We start from the raw sequence: 17,079 nt of genomic DNA on the forward strand, positions 1-17,079 counted from the left end.
CCGTGAATTCCCGGGAAATCAAAATTTTATTTCCCGCTTCCCGGGAAAACTGAAAACTCTAAATGCGATATTTATTTTTTGATTTTTTCTGCTGTTTATTTATTTGGAAATGTAGCTCAAAGATCTATAACGAAACAAAATATACCTTTTAGCAATGAGGAAATCATGTCCGTGTTACAATATTATTCTCGACGCCGAGCAAACTCAGCACTGCTGGTCTGTTGCCAAATCATTCCATTTTACTTCCGCTTATCTCTCATTTTTTTTTTACAGTCTGTAGAGCCTTTTACCCACTGCGTCCAATAATTAGGAATATTGTGGTATGACCCATATTTAATTTTGTGCTCATCAAATATCCATCTTATCTCTCATATAAAGGGTCAATTCTCTTCAGTGGATAACGATGGATTATTGGGAACTCAGGTGAACAATGTTTCACATTGAATTTAAAAGATAGGACGTAAGTATACAACTGATCATTGTTTGAAATAAAAATAACATTTAAAGTGACATAAAATTATCAACTATTTACAATGACAATCTTCTCGTTCGCTTCTCTTTTTCGCGATACTTCTGGAGCTCTTCCTGGTAGGCTTTAAGTTTTTTCTCATACTCGTCCTCTTCGTACTCCATATCAGTGATAACGTTTTTGAGGTGTTCTATTTTGGCATTTAAATTCGTAATCTGAAAAAAAAAAACAAATGAAAATAATTTGATATTTCTATTTATTCCTGATTGTCCAAGGCATGATCGCGCAGAAGACACCAAAACGATTTGAAGTGCATCTACAAGGCGATCTATAAGCGTTTTTTAAGATCGTAGGCGCGAGAGTTTTTTACGACATGCATAATACGTCTCCACTGTTCTGCGTTCTCAGAGCTCTTTCACAGTTTTTATCAAAACAAACTTTTTAACAAAGAATTTTCTTTGTCGAAGTTGCCATTTTGCATTCGAACATATACATTATCAATATTAGAAAGGTCATAAATAGTATTTCGCTGCCAAATTCCGTTGGAATGTGACTAGCCACGTTGCGTAAGCTAGTTCGATAATCATATCTACCTACATATGGTCGGCGTTAAGTCAGAGTGGACCAAGTGACATTTTTGATATTTTGAGAAAAATGGGTTTAAAGTCTAACGCTCTGTAATTTTTGAACTCGTTTAAATTTTGGTTCAATATTTTAACACGTCTTTATGTTACTTTCAAACAATATAATGTGAAGTGATAATCATGAAAAATCATAATCCAAACCTCTGATAGAACGATTTTTTGATGGACTATGTGTACTTGGTCCACTCTGACTGAACCAAAGACCATCGTTCAGTGAGCTGGTTCACTCTGACTGAACAATTTCTTGGAAAATAACAATCATTTAATGCTTGCATGGTCAAATTGGGTGCATATCTCTAAGCTAAACAGATTATCAAGACCCTTCGACACCAGTATCGTAAATCCTTAAATAACCCATATAGTAAATACCAAAATCAGTGGCATTAAGGCCTTTTGGTGCGTCATCACACAATGGCTTCTTCCAAAATCATTAACATATTGTTATGATAGTATTGGTATTTGCAACATCGATGAAATATAACTGCTTATCACCTGATTCAATGGATAATTTATGCGAAGAAAAATGCTTCAGGTGGTATTTCAATATTTAATCAACACTTTCAGATACAGCATTTTCAATTTAGCGACAATATACGTGAGATTTATTGTAATTGTAATTGCTCAATCCACACCCTGGCAGACAATTATCCGCCCATCTAGACACGGGCTGGGTGAGGACCTACCAAGCCTCCCCCGTTAACATGTCCTATACCGTTTAGCACACCGGGATCTTCCACAAGCAGGCGCCGGAATTAAAGCGGTCCCACAAGCTTCAGATACATTAAATAGATATAATCCCTCTGGCACTAAACCGAAAGGCGCCCTCCGCTTCACCACTAGTACTGCTTCCCCACACGCCAAGCACAATATCGAAAGTAGCGCGTTGTATAGCAAATACAGTACACCACCTCCGACACTATGCCAAATGTACAGGAAAAACAGCACCAGTAAGAAAGCGGAAGGCGCACCACTCGGTTCAGTGCCAGAAGGACTATAAGTATAACGAAGAAGAAATGAAAAGATAGTAGAGTTGGTTCGGTTATTTGATTGCTGAAACGAAAAAAACAGAAAAAACAGAAACAAAGTGTTAACATTAAAACGGGGTTTTATAATTGACAAATGTATCGATAGTTTCTCATCTGTTACGTTTCCTTATCGTAGCGCTGTCGATTTTTTCCATCTCCAGGGTGTTCGTCTCCGCTCGAGCAATGAGGACCATGATGAAATGAGAATATAAAAATGTGAGCATTAGTGTTGATCTAGTAATAGATTAATTTAAACTGTTTTTCATGTGCTAAGTAACTTGTAAACTCCTACTCAATTATGTTTTGTTGGCCTACACGTTTTATTAAGACACAATTTTTATTTAGAAAACTATTTGGATCCGAGATTTTAGGTGCAGATTGAGCATGTTTGATAAAACAAGCATCCTGTTTTCAGTTAAAGAATGTTCAAGAAGTTGATGATTCTGTTATTTATACTGCCCGACCAACCAGTCTTCATAATTCTTTATAAATCTTTGATCAGCGATGGCGATCGCTAACGGTTCAAAACGAATCTATATCGATCGCTATCGAAAATCACTGACTGGTTGACCGGGTGGCTACAAACAAGAATTCACTATTGATGTAATATATGGATATTGAAAGTTCCAACGCGCGATTATAATACTTCAGTTTTCGTGCTGTTGTATTGGTGTAAGTAGTGGGAAACCAATCAGTTTGGTGATTCTAACGGTAACAAATAGCAAGACGAAAGGAAAGTTGATAATCTATCATCATTATGATTTCAGTCCTAATTTCATGATCCGTTTAATAAATTCCGCGTATGATTCGGCAATTTTAACAATTTATACATGTGTATTCGAAGAAAACAGACTACGAGCATTTATTACTTGTTGCAAGGTTCCTAAGTGATCAGATATTTATCATTTTCTACAGCCTAATTTAATAATACCTACATTGGGTTGTAACAAAAATTTGATCTTGGGATGTTGATTTGCCTCCTAACCATAGTTTCGACAATAGTCACATGCTTACTATCCCTTATGGCAGTGTTGTTGATTCTATTGTCTATCGCTCATCAGTTTCGCGCCACCCGGCAGGGACTTGGTCCTATGTACCCAATACTCTGCTGTGTCTTAACTTCACGCAATACATTCTGTAGATGTGTGATACAGTTTGCGGAATATTATGATTTATCACTTCGTTCAGATGGAAAATTCTGTTATGGTACCATATTCACATATCAGATAACTCCCACCTGAAACGATGTAATACATCGGAGACATGTAGATTCAGATGTACAGTCGCCTCTCCACATCTCGATATCGAAGGGACCATCGAGATAGGGAGAGATCGAGACGAAGAACAAATTTTGGATGAATACTAGATTGAAAATCACTCCGTTGCCAAGAAAGTAATACACAAACAGACGTCATTTTGCGCTCCTAATTTGTTTTGAATCCCAAAACATTGGTCTAGTAACCTTCGATATCGGTCATATCGACATACGGAGAGAAAATTGAGAACGGAAAATCAACAGAAACACATCGAGATATGGAGATATCGAGACAAGGAGGATATCGAGTTATGGAGAGTAAAAATGTATGCAGACTGAAGGGACTTATGAAATCATCGACATAGGGAGATATATCGAGATGTAGAACATCGAGATGTGGAGAGTCGACTGTATGTATACGATCTATGCCTAGTTCGGCTCTGATCGACAGGCAATCAGTGTATTCAGTTTTTCAACTAGCTTGAAGCGATGAACGTTTCAAGACAAGCTCTCCACTATATCTGCTAGCAATCACCGGTCGTCGATAGACATTTCGGTTCTTTTCTGCTAAAGATAGATCCGATTGTATGCCAAAGACTATGGCTCATGCTTTTCAATACAGCTGGAAAAACAAGAACTACACCCAGCACCAAATAGTACGTAACTATGAGGCGGACCGGAAGGTTTGATGAGCAATCCCCACCAGCGACAATATACGTGAGATTTATATTCTCAAAAAAAAAATCTCCGATTTCATGCCGCATTTCATTGCCTCACACAACTACACTTGTAAATAGAAGGTGCTTACCTTTTCGATTGTAATTCAGCGGCAAGCATTTGTGTTTTGGATCCCATATTGCGTTCAATACACTTCCACTAAACAAATCTTTTATTTACTTTCCTTATAGGAGCACATCTCCACCGGGATTTCAATATTTATAAAGTTTTATCAACCGCATCAGTCAAAACTATTATGGCGATGGTTTTCACTTGTTGCGAATCGACGCCGCCACCGCACACTGAGACATGCCTGTGTTTATAGTCTAAAATATCCAATTTTTTTTCTGTTGTATTAATTTTCAGTGCGGAAAGGTTGGGCAAAGCATAGAAACTCGAAACTCATACGTTGTTTGTTTTGCGATTCTCTCAAATTACAGAAACCATCTCTACGAAGCATAAAATCATACCAAGTATTTATCGATTTGGACCACCCAAAATAATTGAAAAGCTCCACAGTGCGATGCGTCGGGATGCGTCGGGACGCGTCTATCGTGTGTGCACAATCATCGCGATCGTTGAGCGCAGTGATGTCAGAGTTGCTATCTGTAAAATCATAGCATTTAATGTGGATTGATCACAAAAATCATTAAAATTTAATTAAATCAGTGATCTTATGATGGAAAACTATTTGCAAAATGATAAGTTTTTATAATATGCAGCAAATGTTCCGAAAACAAGCATATAACAATTGGTAGAAAAATCTGTCACCAATCACCTGGCAACACCGTCATCTCTTGCAAACATAAACCGTACCGATGCATAACAAAAATATGCGATAAATCCAATAAAAAACAGAGAAATTCCGTTGCCCTTCATTAGATTGAAATGTTTTCTTTTGATATGTACGATTGAACAGTTGATTTTGATTTCCAATACTCGTCAAACTACTAAATTTCCCATGTGTTTACATAAAAATATGCTTAACACAAATGTTATATTTTTTGTTTGTTTGTTTTGAAAATATACATGGAAAGGCGACACTACTACTGTTACATCAATGATGATTCTAATGATTCTTTGAGTTACACACCGCTTCACCTTAAGATAGCTTGAAAATTAAGGTTTCGCAGGGTCAGGGCGTTGAAGACCAGAAATATTCAAATATGCGTTCAGTCAGAGTGGACCAAGTGAAAATCTTGAGTACCGACCAAAATATGCTGACCCAATAAGCGGATCGTAGGACATGCCATACATACACTATAGAACTTCCGTAAACTTCTATTGGACTCTGAAATTGACTCAAAAAATGCAATAATCAATCATTTTATTGCTTTTCAACACTTGGTCCGCTCTGTCTGCACAGAATTTGTTGCAATTTCTGACCATCCAACCGAATATGGTAAATGGTCAAAAATCAAAATCAAATGCATCGAATTAAGAAAATATTTTTTGAGTTTATATTGATGGATAAGTAGAAGAATGATTCGATTTCGAAAAATCTAACAAATCTCCTGAAATGTCTTTCATTTCCTCGCATTCCCAAGCACGCTGATCATTTTCGCTGTTATGGTAATAAGCACTTGGTCCATTCTGACTGCACACTTTTATCGATTTTTGTTGATCATCCAAAGTAAATTTATTACATATCTCTCGCAGTTTACAAAATTCTTCAAATCTGATCAAAGTGTAACGGAGGTAAAGTAATTTTGCATCTAATGAGAGAATAATCCAATTTTCTCAAGTTTTGTACTTGGTCCCCTCTGACTTAACGGCGACCATATGTTAGCAGCAGGATATTTCAATTCGTTACTGTTACTCACCTGTAGTTTATAGGGCAAAACAGCGGCCTCCCGGGCCTGCTTGAGCCGAGTTTGGAATGTTGCTTCCCGTTGAGCGCAGTACGATTCGAAATCGTCCGTTAGTTCGTTGCGTAGCTGTAATTCCTGGTCGAAGATTTCCCGCTTCAGTTGCTGGATTTCCAGTGCTTTGTCCGCCAGCTGCTCTCGATAGACGTTCGATTCGTAAGCCAATTCCTGCTTTAAACTGAGAGAAAAAAGTGAAACGTGATCAATTTTACTTACAATTTTAAAATCTTAGCAATAAATACCTTTCATTCTCCACCATAAGTTGATTCCAATCGATCTTAGCCGACGGACTGCTTGTGGCCTGTGCCAAGAAGAACGAGTAGCGCGTAGTTCGGTCTCGTCGTTGGGTCGGTTTTCTCTGCAGGACAATTTGTTTGGCGATGGATGAGAAGTTTAGGACGTTTAGATTTTCATCGTAGTATTCTTCGGTGGGATAAAGATTAACGATCATGGAAAGCTTTTCCTTGCCAAGCAAGGCTGACTGTATCAGCATGGTAAGTTTTGAATCGCGTACTGGAACTATCTCGGCGAGTTTCTTGGATTTCTGGTTCTTGTGGACGGTTTCCAAGCATCTACCAAGCACCATCAGTGAGGTGTTGATCTTCTGTGCTTCTTTGAGGCGGTCGCCAAAATTGCCGGTCTTTTTGAGACGTTCTGATCCAGCTAGATCACAGAACTTGTAGACGGAATAGTTGATGAGTTGTGTCGCTAGGGAATACGATACCACAGTCATGAAGAAAATACTGTGAGATCGACTGGAATTGCTATTGACGTCTGTTGATCCGTACGTTGCACTTTGAAGACCGAACTGAAGTATGTTGTAGGCATCCTCACTGCTTCCGGCGAAAACACACGAAAGATCCTTTATGTAAGCGTTTCCTTCGTTGGATAGAATTTTCATCGGCTTTCTTTTACCGAAAATTGAATCCTGCCCGAGCAGATCAAACACATTTTCATTATAGATTTCTACAAAAGATACCCAGATAAACACTCGAAGATCTGGATCTTTAGAAGTTTGAAAATCATGCTCTTTCCGAATTATAGACTTCATTCTGGAGTGGCCAGCATCATGGTACTGTAACATTTTCTTCATGGATTCGACCTTTTTTAGTTCTCTGCAAACTGAGTCATCATCGAGGAAGCTGACTGATGTTTTGTCAACTTTTAGACCGGGATGTGGTGAGATGCAATTTGCATTCTCCATGAAGACTTGCTCAATAGCTCTTGGCACAATACCAGGGTTGGCATGGTTCCCGAGCAGAGTGTAAGTTTTTCCTGAACCAGATGTGCCATAAGTTAGAAATGTGGCGCCTCGTTCTCCGGAAATGTTCCTCATAGCGGGTTTGATGCATCTATCGTATACCTCAGCCTGTGACACTGTATCGTCGAATATTTCGCTGAAAGTGTACTGCCGTTCCGTAGAATTATCATCGACATTTCTGGCCAAGAGCGAATTTTCATGGATCCTGAATGCTGCCTTGTACGGATTATTCCGCAAGTGGGGTCGTAAGCGAAGACACACCTTGACGGTTTCATTGTCTTTCGCCAGCTCTTGATGGCCACTTTCCGGCGGTATTGGCGAGCTGCTTCTGTGGGATGGAGAAGAGGACCGCGAGGACGAACTCTGGCTGTCGTTGGACATTAGACTTTCCAAGTTGACCCGAGTATTCGGGCGAGGACGCATCCTCCGGTCTACGCTGTTTTCTCTAGCATGCAAAAAAGAAGGTAGGGCTCGTTTCATTGCGACTTTCTAGAAAATATCGGAGGTGATAAGTCTAAATTATACTAGGTATTACAGAAGATGTTTGTTATGGATTCATCTATTGATCTCAATAAAGATAAATTGAAAAGGTCTCATTGTTTAACTGATTGCGTCACAGCTGTATTAACGATAATCGTTCTATTTTCGACAGCTTTCATTTGTTGCAGCGTTCTCTGCTTCAATTCAACTGTTATACAGCCGAAAGCAAATATTCTTGGCTTATAGCGCTAACATTTTACGAGACGAATACTGCCGTGAAACGCAAGTCAGTCCCATCTGTAAAAAGTAGGCATTGAGAAAATGGGCTGTGAAGTTTTCAAACTCGTTTTCCATACGAATATTCAAAAAAATTCCAGGGGATTGGAACATGTTTCAATCTTATTGAAATTTTCACAACTTGCTTTGAACTACGCTATATTTCCGAGAAAAATATAAAAATTATCAAAACTTGTCATATTTTTGTGCTCCACGGTACGAAAGTCTGTAGTGGGACTGATATGCGGTTACTTTTCATCATGGGACAATATGACTTGCTGTTTTTTTTTTTCTACTTTTTCCGAACAAATCTTATTATCTCATTAGTGCAGCTGAAAGAGCATTGAAAGAGATGTTGAAAACTGAACTCAACTCAATTTTGACGAAAATGCAGATGGGACTGACTTGCGATTCACGGCAGAATATTAGACACAGTTTTAATGAATACTAGATTGAAAATCACTCAGTTTTCAGGAAAGTTAAAAGCAAACATTGGGAACGAAAATAACATCGAGATATCGAGATATGCACACTTAGAAAATATCACCGACTCCGGTAATTTGTTTTTACCGAAATATAACCGCTGAGCGCTCGGTAATGCTTCCGGTAAAGTTAAGAATAACCGAGCAATCCGTAATTTGAATCAAAGCGCAGCTGTCAAAATATTACAAATCGTTCGTGAATGGTTACCGAACGATTTGTTAAAATTATTACCGAACATTGTTCATATTTGCAGGCCGTCAGAATCGGATAAGATGATTAAAAACAAAATAAGAATGACAGTTCTTTCTGATGTTTAATGAAATAATCTAATTTATTTCGAGAACTTTATTCGGTTTGACATGTTTAATTTTTATGTCAATATAATTTCACTGGAGGCCACCATCAAACTAAAAGCAAGCTGCAAGTTCAGCGCCATTGAACATCCACTTAATGAAACATCCCAGCTGGACGTTTGTAGCTAGTCGCCCATTATAGTGGACAAAGTTGGTGCCGCCGATTCCGTCTTGGATGGGTCAACTTCCGTCTAGAAAAATAACGATTTGGATTATTCTGTGGGAACAGTTATTCGATTCTTTTACCTTGAACGATTCTCGACAGTGCATTTTCCGTTCTAGCAGTTCTTGCTTGCACAAATAAATATGGCGGTGTAAAAATCTCAAATTACCATTTGTTCGGTAAAGCACTGTAGCACTAGGTACCGAAGTGTACGGTAAACTTTTGCTGGCTACGGTGATTCTGAACGGTTCACAAGTTCTTCGGTAAGGCGGCATCCATTTATTACGTAACGCTAAAATTGAAATTTTTTGACCCCCTCCCCCCCTCCGTAACGCTTTTTGTATGAAAAATTTTGAATTTTTGTATGAGCCGTAACGTTTGAGCCTACTCCCCCCCTCCCCCTAGAGCGTTACGTAATTTGTGGATGCCGCCTAAATGAATTGACGATTTCGGTGAAAACAAACAAACATTCGTTGAATTTTCCTAATTGTGTACGTTTTTTCGGTACAGCTTGTTTGGAATACCGAAACATCAGTTAAATATTCATTTACAGTTCGTTTTCGGTAACAAATTTTACCGAACAACGAAATAAAATCTAAGTGTGTGGAGAGTGAAAATGTATGCACATTGAAGGGACCGAAAGAATCATCGACATAAGGAGAGATATCGAGATGTAGAATAGCGAGATGTGGAGAGTCGACTGTAGTTTATCACATACAAGAACTGCCACACTTAGAATAAAATGCCGAATCTCGGCTTTCGAAAACCGAGATCCGCACAGCCGAGCGCTCGGCTATCATCTCGGTTAAGGTGATTATAAAATGAAGCCAAACTTTGAATTTTCAAGTGCACAAGACTGGAGAATCTGACAACAGTTCGCGTTGAAAATCAATCAAATTGCTTGCTTGCTGGTGGTGACCAATGGGATAAATTTTCATCGCGGAGCGCTGTTTTGTTCTCAAGTCTTGTGCTCTTGAAAATTTGAAGAGTGGCTTCGTTTCATTATCACCTTAAATAGATGTAACTGATTTACTCGGTTTATGTGAGAGGTGCTAGTTTCTGCGTTTAACTGAAAATCTCGGCAACACATAAACTGAAATCTCAGCAAAATTTGAAACAATCATTATTGATTTTATTTTTTTTTTTTTTTGCATTTATATTTTTGAGTAGTAAATCATATACGGATATGTTTATAATCGTCTCTTTGGGATTTTCCTAAGTATCCTATGTTTGATTATCGGCAGAAAATGTACCTATCGGGTATAGACATTGAGCCCTAAAAATAACACAAAAAATCATTGAGCGTACTTACTGAAGAATTTGCTTTGTACAATCTCACTTCCTTACCAGCGTTTGATTCATTTTACAAAATTTATACGCTATATTTTCACTACTTTTTTACGTAGAAACAAGACCGAAACACTTCCGAATATGAAGAAAAACCAGGATGGCAGATTGTCAAACAAAATGCCGAGAATCTCGGTAAACTCAGGTGGAAAACCGATATATCAGCATTCAATAAAACAGAGTTCGCTGAAAACATTGTTAACGTATGTGCTCGGCACACAATGTTGCCGAGCTACGGCTAAAATATAGAGTTAACCGAGATTTCAGTTTCACGTGTTGCCGAGACTCGGTTACAATTATATTTTGACTGAGTTTTCAGCAACATGCTCGAAAGCCGAGTTAACTCAGCAATTTCAAATGCCGAGCTCGCGAACAAATTTTAAGTGTGTGCGGAAAACAAACCCGTGAAAGAATAATACAAATACATTTTGTAAGGAGAATGTAGGACCCCCAAGGAACATAGGTATATTTTCAAAACCATATCACCAATGACAGATAGCAACATAGATTCTTAAACTAGAACAGTTTTTAGAGAACTTGTGAAAAAATGGTGCAAAAATATCGAGAAACAAAACCCTTATCGAGGTTAATATTTTTATTGCGATAAAAAATAAAGCTTATTTATTTATTTGTCGTCAGGCATTTTGTAGACCATTCCCGATAAGTATAAACAGAAAATCCAAAGCACAAATGACTTTTGACAAATTCGAGACAAACCAAATTAGATGAATGTTGTGCGTAAGTAATGAGTATTTTGAATATCTACAATTTAACTGAACGTTTGAATAAATGAGTTATTGAAAACAATCATATCGCTCAGAGGCGACTCGTAACCTCACGTTTTATTTGTTCTATGAAACTTGAAAATGACTAATTTTGTAATTTAGCAAACAGTAAACGATTGAAACCGTCTTGTTTTAAGAAATGTTTATTACATGCATATTGACCAGGTGTATTTGGTCACTGATACCACTATTGATTATTATTGCTCAACAATCTTCAAGCATTCATTATAGAAACGTGTTTACCTTAGTCGTGGAGAAAACAGTTTCAAGGGTTACTCAATAGATAAATGTATAGCTTATTTGTTGGAATTTCTAAAGTAATTTCTGAAATGATTGGTGGGAGTCCATATAAGATATATACAGTATTGGACAAAACATTTGCAACTTCTTCGATTTTCCATACAAAATGATCAACTTTGGTAAGCTAGATCTCAGTTATTTATCGTCCGATTTGAATGAAATTTTCACAGAACATCAAATATAACTTGAATTTTAACATATATTTTTGAGTGATTTTTCCAATCACGGGTTTATAAATTATAACGGTTTATCGAAAGTGTAATTTTCGACGAAAAATTCAAAACTATTTATCTCAAAATCTGATAACCCTAGACAAAAACTGTCTTTAGCAAACTTGTTCACCTTGTTAAAATCAACAACTTTGCTGAAGATACCATGAAGCTATTCCTTCAATATGTTTAGTTATGTCAATTATAAAAAATCGTCAAAAAAATTGACTTTAGTCAAACCGTTACTGCTTTTGAACTTGTGATTGAAAAAATTACTCAAAAATATATGTTAAAATTCAAGTTATGTCTGATGTTCTGTCAAAATTTCATTAGAATCGGTATATAAATAACTGAGATATAGCTTACCAAAGTTGGTCATTTTGTATGGAAAATCGAAAAAGTTGCAAATGTTTTGTCCAATACTATACATAGAATAATTTTTTTAGTCTTTATGATTCAAACAATTTTAACTATTCGATTTTCGTTACCCACTTGCCCCACGGTACCTTATATAAATGTGGTTATTATTTTACCGAATACTGTTTATAAAATGATTTCCATATTACCATTCTTTTGTCTCAAATTCAATGTTCGAAATTTGAGACAAAACGGTAAATTTTACAAGCATTTCGAAAAAAAAGTTTTAGGGCACCATGTAAATCAGAATGCGGGTGTCATTTACTTCAGTGTGTTACTTTCAAAAACATAACCGTCATCCGAAGCACTTATTCGCTAAAATACTACATACCTAAATTATATTCTCTTTCAAAAACGGTTAATTGTAGGTAAGATTTTGCTGATTAAGTAAATATCTATTCTAAACCTTGTTAAATTCATTGCACAATAATTAAACGTAATTCTTCTCTAGTATCATTGCTGTTTTCACGTAAACAGAGATAATTTATCGATTTACTTACATCTCGAGCATTAGTAAGTTTCAATCCAGCACTTTACAATAAAACGTAACACAAATTGTTTCCAAATTTGTACATAAAATACTGTTTTATAAATTCAAAACGTCTTTTTACTGCACTTCGTTAAAGAAACGGCAGCGGTTTTTCCTTCTTTCTCAGCTGCTGTTCGCGTTCACATGGAAAACAGAGCAAAGGTAAAATTGAGTGCCTACTCGGCTGGTTTGAAATAAAATGCGGCACAAGTATTTGCTTGGATGTTTTTCAGCGTGGAACTCACGATAGGGTTTCCAGACTACATAATATCCGTTTTTTAAATCATTTTTAAACCTTTGTGCTTTTACTGTACATCGCGTGATTATTTATCGCCACGGCGATCTTTAAAACATATTGAGAGTTTATTCACAAATGTCATAAGACCAAAAATGGTTATTTTTGACACCCACCCACCCTCTCGTAACCCATTTTGTATGAACATTTTTCGAATTGTATACTGCTTCGCGTTGAAAAATGGGTTAAAGTGAAACAGTTTGGGATCTAACTTCTAAAGATTACACTAAAACTTCAAAGGTACTAATCTCGCGAAGAAAGCATCCAACAACAGTGCACATTTTATTTTGGCTTTGTGCACTAGCAGAAGCCTAAATTAGGAAGATGAGGAAGTTTGCCAACTATTTCTCCAGTTTAATGCCTTTGAAAACGCGAGTAGGGCGGCATCCATTTATTACGTAACGCTAAAATTAGAAATTTTCGACCTACTCCCCCCCCCCCTCCGTAACGCTTTTTGTATGGAATTTTTTTTAAATTTTGTATGAGTCGTAACGCTCGAGCCTACCCCCTCCCCCCCCTTCGAGCGTTACGTAATTTGTGGATGCCGCCTAGGGTCACCGCAAGTCGGCCATTGTGACGGCCATCTTTGGATTCCGAGATGTTTCACATTAATTGTTGTTGTTGTTGTGCTCCTACCGTACGTTTCGTTGTAGAATTCGATATTTTACGTTGTTTTTCTACTTGTGCGGCGCCATTCTGGTTGATTTCTGATGCACACTGTGTTGTTGAATATGAAGCAATAGAAAACCGAAGCTCAAAGTATTTCCGACAACTGTTTTTCGCGACTGAAAACAACTTCATCGAATGTTTATCAACGGTCGATTCAGCTTAACCGTTTTCATTTGTTTGGTGTGACATCAATCGTAATCTGACCTACCATGCCATTTGTTTTGAGAAGCAATAACAGTCGACAACATGATAGGATTTACAATACCGCAAGAATGGATCACTGCTACTCTTGCAAAATGGTATTCCGTGTCGAACATATTGTCGTTTCTTGTGAAGCATTCTGCGAAAATTGGCACTCTTTCCATGCAAAATGTGTAGGATTAATGTATGACTGAGGTTGTGCCTGTCTATACAGCAACATTTATTTATTGGATGTGTAATTTCTGTAAGCATTCGATAGAGAACGGTCGCGACAGAAGTTCGATAACTAGGAATGAAAAAAGCAATTGTGCAACGAAGGAAGACGTCCAGTGTTTGAAATTGGAGCTTAGAACGTATCAGCAAGATGATCTCTGATCTGCCATCGATTTCTACACATACCACAGCACCGAACGAATTCAAGTTTGATCAAGCCTCTAGTTTTTCGCCAACATCGAAATCACCGCTAACTTCAACAAAAATCATCGACTACACTACTGGTACTACGTCCAATTCGAGTCTGCAACCAGGCATTGCATATGTTTTGCCAGTCCCAAAAGAATCAATGCTAGTGCTAGTTTCTGGCAAATATATTGCGTTGAATCGTCGTATTTGATGACGCTTTTCCTCGTTTCAACATTTTGTTGAATGTTTTACGCATCAGTTAGGTATCATTGATGTCTCCTATCCAAAAAACATATATTTTTTGCCAGAATCACAACAAATTCACTGAACGCCATGTTGAATCAATGTGGGGTAGCTAATTATTGGCCCCGATTGATGTAAAATTTCGTATCGGACAACGAACAATTCAGTTTGTTTTGCAGTTGTTACCCTTTCCCTAAAATGCTTGTAGATCGTCGCAGCTACTTCAAATCGTGTTGGTGTCTTCTGCGCGATTTTTCATGATTGTTCAAGGTATGATCGCGCAGAAGACACCAACAGGATTTGAAACAATTGCGACGATCTACATGCTTTTTTTAAATAAGATCGTCGGCGCGAGAATTTTCCGCGCTACACATACACGCAGCGAACTGGACTATCGAATTTCATACATTTTGCATTATGAAAGGTGGAACGATTATTGCAATACGAATGCTTTATGTATCGTTTTAGCATCACTCCACATCAAGCCGTCGATAGGCGCGTGGTGTACGCTCGGGCCTATCGTTCGCATGGTTCTTGGTTCGATTCCAGGTTGCCGCGAAAACATTTTTTGTTTTCAAATTCTGGTTTCATAAGGCACATTTATGAATTTCAATCCGATTTCTTGTGGCGAATTTTCATAACACTGAGAACAGCGTTGCAGTTGAAAATACTATTGCGATTTTTTTTACCACTTAGACTTTAGTGATCTGAATTTCGTCTTTCTCAGATTTCGCTTTCGATTTCGCTGCCCCTTTTCGGTCACCGCCGCCCATGCAATTATCCTGATGTTCATGACAGTTTTCTCCGGCCGGCTCGATGTTTACTATTTTTTCTTTGTTCTCGACTCACCAGCTGGTCTTGTGTACATAAAAAAACCAGCTGGTCCTCCGATATTTACAGTCATCGTCATTGTTCTCATGCTCCAGCTGATCGTGTTCGTGTCAAAACCAGCTGGTAGTGACTGAAATCAAGGATGAGAGGTGGATTGTGTTGAAGAGCTTGTCCGCTAAGACCACGCAGATCCTAGCGAGGCTAGCCCGTCCACATCCGATTGCAAATCATAAAGAAATACAATACAGTAGATGTCTCTTTCAACTGGGCAGCTAACTGACTGATACCTCAATCAGCAGCTGCAACTCTCTTTATTCATTCCAGGTATATATTTACAATTCAATCACACTTATCCAAATATCATACCTCTCGATAAATCTTCCACACTTTTACCTACGACGACGCATGCTTCTCAACCGACGATTCTTCTACCTGAGGTGCGACACTACCTCTATTCCAACACTCCTCCTTAGGGTCGCAACCTCTACTCACGATCGTCTCCTCCTGTCTCGAAACTCCTCCTCGTTCCGAACTTCGTGCACGCTCCGTCATCCATCCGAGCTCCTCCTGACTTCGATCATGTCAACGAGCTCCTTTGACCAGCCAGCTGCCATCCAGTGTCCTGTATCGCCTACGTTCCCGATAGATTCCGTCCTCCGTTGCGGCCAATCCATCCAGCCTGAGGATCCCGTGCTGCGCCACGCGGCTTATGCGGCCAATCCTCCTCCAGAACGATACATGCTGTAAGAACGCGTTCCTGGGCCCATAACCTGTTGAAGAGCTAGTCCGCTAAGACCACGCAGATCCTAGCGAGGCTAGCCCGTCCACATCCGATTGCAAATCATAAAGAAATACAATACAGTAGATGTCTCTTTCAACTGGGCAGCTAACTGACTGATACCTCAATCAGCAGCTGCAACTCTCTTTATTCATTCCAGGTATATATTTACAATTCAATCACACTTATCCAAATATCATACCTCTCGATAAATCTTCCACACTTTTACCTACGACGACGCATGCTTCTCAACCGACGATTCTTCTACCTGAGGTGCGACACTACCTCTATTCCAACAGATTGTGTTTGAAAATGTACCATCAGTACATTATTTGCAGCTTCTCAATTTCGTCATGAAAGTCTAATCTTTCGTAAAAATTACAATATATTAAAGGGTTAAATCAAATACACAACGCCACTTGATTTGTGCAGACTAAATTTGCATTTGTTTCAAATATTTTGTGCATTCAATTCTACCATGGTACCATTTCGACAGTAAAAATTACTATATCATGGTTGAAAACTTGCAGCAAGTTAGAATCTAACCGAGGATCTTGCGATTGTCAAGCGCGAACGCTTACCGCTCGGCTATCGATGCGGTTGGATCGGGAGGGACCAAAACGCAAATAAAAAACGTTCTTGATAGCTCAATCGTGATTGGAATAGTAAATTTAAAAACTTGTTCATGGTTCTCATTACTTCAACGCTTGTTTCAGTGTATGTTTATCGATAGTCCATTTGCCTGAGTCTAATATTATGGATCCGACAGAAATAAGGACAAACATTTTTTTTTTCAATATATTTTTTCTCAATTACCAAGTGTCGCGACTAATATTTGAATAGTGCGCTGTGTTCATAAACATCGTAAGAATACAGCGCCACATATGTCATTATGACAGTTATGTCGGGAACGAGTCACACGTTCCGATTTAGTGGGCGCGCGACAATATTAACGATCAACCAACGCTCCGTCATCGTAATCATCGTCATCATCCAAACTTCAAAAGCAGTTTTTCTTTTCAAAACTAAAAATTATCCGATGAAAATGTGTTCACTGTGTTCGGGTGGAGAATAGAATA

The 17,079-nt window shown here is 38.2% G+C and overlaps 1 protein-coding gene across 2 annotated transcripts; it reads right to left on the reverse strand.

The window, feature by feature from the left end:
* Nucleotides 1-461: 461 nt before the first annotated feature.
* Nucleotides 462-12,737, reverse strand: LOC5568878 (kinesin-like protein subito). 2 transcript variants are annotated; one of them, XM_021842710.1, is made up of 4 exons: nucleotides 12,553-12,737; nucleotides 6,221-7,684; nucleotides 5,934-6,156; nucleotides 462-684 (listed from the first exon to the last, which is right to left on the reverse strand). In XM_021842710.1, the coding sequence occupies exons 1-4, from the start codon at nucleotides 12,561-12,563 to the stop codon at nucleotides 529-531; spliced, it is 1,854 nt and encodes a 617-aa protein (XP_021698402.1). In that variant the 5' UTR covers nucleotides 12,564-12,737; the 3' UTR covers nucleotides 462-528. The 2 variants fall into 2 exon arrangements, with proteins under 2 accessions (XP_021698402.1, XP_021698401.1); XM_021842709.1 differs by having other exon boundaries at nucleotides 6,221-7,728.
* Nucleotides 12,738-17,079: the final 4,342 nt, after the last annotated feature.

Source organism: Aedes aegypti, chromosome 2, assembly GCF_002204515.2.
Source record: "Aedes aegypti strain LVP_AGWG chromosome 2, AaegL5.0 Primary Assembly, whole genome shotgun sequence".
Lineage (NCBI taxonomy): Eukaryota > Metazoa > Arthropoda > Insecta > Diptera > Culicidae > Aedes > Aedes aegypti.

What these genes read in the sequence shown, in the direction of transcription:
- LOC5568878 (XM_021842709.1), bottom strand. Translation starts at nt 7,719, where the DNA reads ATGAAACGAGCCCTACCTTCTTTTTTGCATGCTAGAGAAAACAGCGTA. An exon ending in CTTATGGTGGAGAATGAAAG is followed by an intron (nt 6,157 to 6,220) that starts GTATTTATTGCT and finishes TTTTTCTCTCAG; the next exon opens with TTTAAAGCAGGAATTGGCTT. An exon ending in TTTTGCCCTATAAACTACAG is followed by an intron (nt 685 to 5,933) that starts GTGAGTAACAGT and finishes TTTTTTTTTCAG; the next exon opens with ATTACGAATTTAAATGCCAA.